The 4864-nt window shown below is 47.1% G+C and overlaps 1 protein-coding gene across 1 annotated transcript in view; it reads left to right on the forward strand.

The window, feature by feature from the left end:
• Positions 1-4098: 4098 nt before the first annotated feature.
• The window catches only part of msrab (methionine sulfoxide reductase Ab), a 22185-nt gene continuing 21419 nt past the window's right edge, over positions 4099-4864 (forward strand). The window contains 1 exon segment of the mRNA XM_076978228.1: positions 4099-4273. Coding sequence (XP_076834343.1) covers positions 4129-4273 — 145 coding nt within the window. The 5' untranslated portion in view covers positions 4099-4128.

Consider the following 4864-nt stretch of genomic DNA (forward strand, 5'->3'; position numbering starts at 1 on the left):
ATGTGTGTGTGTGTGTGTGTGTGTGTGTTCATTTGCTCATACATAGAGGTAGCGTGCCCTCTGTAACCCTTGCAAGATAGTTTACATTCAGTATATTGCTTTATCCAGACTAACTCAGCTCGATTGTGTAATGATAGTGCGCTCTTTCTCTGTAGACGGAGACCTGGGAAACATTAACACTGCTGAGGAAGCCTTCATCTGCAGCATGGCCACGTCCTACAGCAGTACAACCCAGGAACCCAGGAACCCAGGGGTCCTGAGACACTTCACCACCAGCTGAGACACTTCACCACCAGGTGAGACGCTCTGGTCGGGCATCTCTGGTCCTTCAGTTTTCCCTCAGACCTGTGGCTTGGTGCATCACAGCAGCTTCTCAGTGAGGTGGAAGAGTGTCTACACCCATGAACACCACCAGCTGTCTGAACTCCATCAGCCTAACACTTATATCCCCATTCTTAGCATGTTCCACCATGCACCTGTGAAGTACCTCATAGCTGAACAGAGCTGAACTACCCCTAACAGAGCTGAACTACCCCATTAACAGAGCTGAACTACCCCATTAACAGCTGAACTACCCCATTAACAGAGCTAAATGTGCCATATTTTTGTCAATTGTGATTTTTTTCACCGCAATCGAAATTTGTCCTCCACTTTTAACCCATCTGTGCAGTTAGAACACACACACACACACTAGTGATTACTAGGGGGCTGTGGATCACACGTGCCCAGATCGGTGGGCAGCCCTAGCCCGGTGCCCGGGGAGCAGTTGGGGTTAGGTGCCTTGCTCAAGGGCACCTCAGTCATGGCATCAGGTCTGGGAATCGAACCCACGACCCTCCAGTCACCAGAGCAGTTCCCTACCACCAGGCCATGACTGCCCCAAGAGCTGAACTACCCCTCAACAGAAATAAACTATCCCTTAACAGAGGTGAACTACCCCCCAACAGGGCTGAACTACCCCTCAACACGCTGATTCACTTTTACACTCACACACTCACTCTCTCCTTCAGCATGGTGCCTCTGCTGTGATAAAGTGAGGAGTGGGGACTGACTAGGTTTCTTCCTAAGCCTGTAGGTCCTCCCCAGTATGGGGTTTAGCTAAAGCTTCTTTCCATTGCAGATAATGAGGAGGAGGAGGGAGGAGGAGGAAGAGACCCTGCACAGATTTAGCATCATCCCTGAGTGTCCCAACCCAGATCCTACTGCACCTTAGGAGAGGGAACGAAACAAGGTTTTCAACTTTTACCTGAATGCCGTTGTAACCATTTGAACAAATGTGTTGTGGAAGATGGCATGCACAAATTATTTTAGGAAGACAAAGAAAGGAAAAGCTGCTGGGAGAAGAATGGATGAGAGAGAGAGAGAGAGAGAGAGAGAGACAGAGAGACAGACAGACAGACAGGCTGTGTAGGATTATGTGTGGTGTTAATCCGTCTGGTGTGTGTAGGGTGAGGGTGGGTTATCCTCTGTGCTGAGAGGGTTAGCAGGCCAGGGGAGTGTAGAGTGCTAGCCCCTCCCCCTAACGAGCTACCTGCTAATGAGATAACGAGCTTATCCCAGTGCACCATGGAACATGCAACACAAGTGCTTCATAAATCTGAAGCTTAAATTTATTTTTATCTGTTATTTGTATTGATCTGTAACGTTTAGTAGCTTCCTGGAATCCAACACAGAGAAATGGTTTAATTTACCAGGCAGATGTTAAATAACTAAAGGAATGTGGCAGCGGGACATACTGAGGGACGCAGGACATATTGAGAGACGCAGGACATGCTGAGAGACGCAGGACATGCTGAGGGACGCAGGACATATTGAGAGACGCAGGACATGCTGAGAGACGCAGGACATGCTGAGGGACGCAGGACATGCTGAGGGACGCAGGACATACTGAGAGACGCAGGACATACTGAGAGACGCAGGACATACTGAGAGACGCAGGACATACTGGAAGATGCAGGACATACTGAGAGACGCAGGACATGCTGAGAAATGCAGGACATGCTGAGAAATGCAGGACATGCTGAGGGACGCAGGACATACTGAGGGACGCAGGACATACTGAGAGACGCAGGACATATTGAGAGACGCAGGACATATTGAGGGATGCCTGCTACTTTACTGCTCACACAATTATTCCCACTTCATTCAAATTCAAAGTTTCAGGAACACTTTTAGCATGAAAGGAAAACCTTTTGTGTTACTTTATTGGTTGACAGAGAGACGCTATAGACGCACAGACTGTAATTTTGTTCGTGATTTGGATTATATAGATTATGTGGGTGAAAGAGCAGAGTGTTAATAGTTGTGCGGTACAATAAAGGGAGGAGATTTTAGTAGTAATGCATGATTTCTCATTTTAATTAAGGCTCTCACTCATGTGAGACAAGCAAAGTGACAATTACGCTGAAACACGGACAGTCCGCTGCCTCTTCACCGCGTGTTCATCAGTGTCGTCAGCGGCTATGTGCATGTGTGTGAGATGGTTTCAAAAATAGCCAAATATAATGAAAAATGAAATATATGAATAACCCACCACTCTTTTCTCTGGAATGTTGCCTGGTTTGCATGTCAATTGTTGAACGTTGCTGATTGTACCTTTAACAGAAATGTTTTATAACCCATATCATAATTAGTTTGCCCCAGTTTGTATCTTAAGTGCTCAGGCCCGTTGACAGTCTTGCTGGGGCCCGGGACAAGAAAGATTCATGTACCCCCCACCCCCCCCCCACCCCCAGCGCGGGTTCGCGCAAAAATGACTTAATCGCAGTGGCTCCGCCCGTGCGCGAGGGCCTCGCGCGCTGTCGGTTCGCGAGGTCGTGCACCTCTCGAATTTTGTAACTTCGCGCGCGCCGCGCTTCAGCGCAACGAACAAAATCATGTTTGTAGAGTTCATACACCTTTATAAGGTGGAATTAAAGCACGTGTACATCACTTTAAAGGTCCATTTCAATATTTTCCAGCACGTTAAACTTAATTAAGTTAAATATTTATACATATACTCGAAATAATTCGAAATAATTCGCTTTTTATCACATTATTTAATGGTTGTTTATTTTCAAAACGCCCAATCTTAACGTCTTCACGAGAACTGTTCAGTCAGACAGCTATTTGTTGTGAAACGAAGTAGTTACAATTTCAAGCATTTTCAAGTACTTTACCCTAAATTCCAGCACTTTTCAAACCTGGAACACAATGCAACTTTAAAATTCGTCAGGTAAATGTTTTCCTTTCTTTTCTGCGCTCCAGATTTCTGTATTTACTTTAACTATCCACCACTGTATTTCCCGCTGTTGGGCGGATACCGGCCGGCTACAGTCGGTGCTGGATCAAACCATTTTCCAGTGGGAGGCGGGGATGTATGCACTTAATGGAAAATATGCAGATAGGTAAAAAACATATATATTTGAGCCATTGAGCTTATTATGAGTACATAATTTTATATTAATGAAAGATTTCAAGATTATTTAAAAATGATAGACTTTAAATAAAAAATAAATTGCTGGGCTCTTTGATGGGCCCCCCTGGCCCTAGGGCCCGGGACAACAGACCCGGTTGTCCCCCCCTGTCGACGGGGCTGTAAGTGCTACGCGTTTAAGGGCTCTAACTGAGAGTCTAAACCTTCCTGCCGTTATTGAAGCGTTTTACTGAGAGTCCACACAGTGAAATAAGGCGTTTAACTCTGGAGTAACTCTGGTACTCTGGAGTAACGTTACTGCGCACATATTCGGGTGCAACTGAACATTATACGGGATCTTCTGTAAATTCGTCACTCATTAATAAAGAAGGCCAATGCAAGAAATGAATGGAAACATTTATTTCAAGGTCTCTAATAGTTATTAATTGGTTCCAGATGCAAATTCTTAGTCTTCGGCTCCACCGACAGACCGGGGGCGGGGTGTCAGCTCATTAGCATACTGAACTATCTTAATGTGGAGATTTATTTTAATTTAATTTCCTACCCGCTCAAACTGCACGCGAGGCTTTTGTGCCAAAGTCCCGTTAACCTCCGCCTACTTAATATTCAGTTCGACGTGCCTCGGCGTAATGAATATTCATGAGCTACACGAGTCAGGGGGGGGGCGGCGCCCTCACTTCCCCCACAATGCGTCACGTCCTCTCCCGGAAGTTATGTTTGTTTACGCGAGCGGTGTACGGGTAGCGACGTGGCTCACGGGGGTCATGGCGCAGACGCACTTCAGCGTGTCCACCAAGGGCGTGTTGCCCACCCGAGACCGGGCTCTGCGGGGCAGGGCGGAGAGGACGGCCGTGGCAGGTAAAACAAGACCGCCGTACAACGACTCCTGTCCCGTCCGCTCACTTCCGCTGAACGTCCAGCCGCGCGACGCGTCCGGTGACGTCCCGTTCGCGCGCGCGCACACGCACGCGCACGCTGCTCCCCCGCCGCATATGCCAAAACGCACGAAAACATGTCGGTGTGTCCTGAAGACATTACACTACAATGATATTTATTGACGTGACATTTGGTATTTGACCCAAACCAACACGGTGTGTTCAGACTTTCACTGTTTAAGAACCACAAACTGCCCTGTTGCCCCGAACCCTCAACCTACTGGGCTCACAAACTGCCCCTGACTGTTTTAACAGGATAAACACATGTAGGACTGTCCAAAGGGCAACGAAGTGGTGGGAATACAGTTAATGAGCTTTTGATTATGAAAGGAGACATTATTAAAATTGGTCCAGACGTGTCAGACCGGATCGACCTGTGTTATTCTGTAGGTTTGTCTCCTTTTAAGGCGTACAGAAGCCATGCTGTGGACATGTTTGTCAGTTGGACATATGGTCTAGTGGACATATAAGGTCTAGTGGACATATAGGGTCTAGTGGACATATAGGGTCTAGT

The sequence above is a fragment of the Brachyhypopomus gauderio genome, chromosome 17, assembly GCF_052324685.1.
Source record: "Brachyhypopomus gauderio isolate BG-103 chromosome 17, BGAUD_0.2, whole genome shotgun sequence".
Classification (NCBI taxonomy): domain Eukaryota; kingdom Metazoa; phylum Chordata; class Actinopteri; order Gymnotiformes; family Hypopomidae; genus Brachyhypopomus; species Brachyhypopomus gauderio.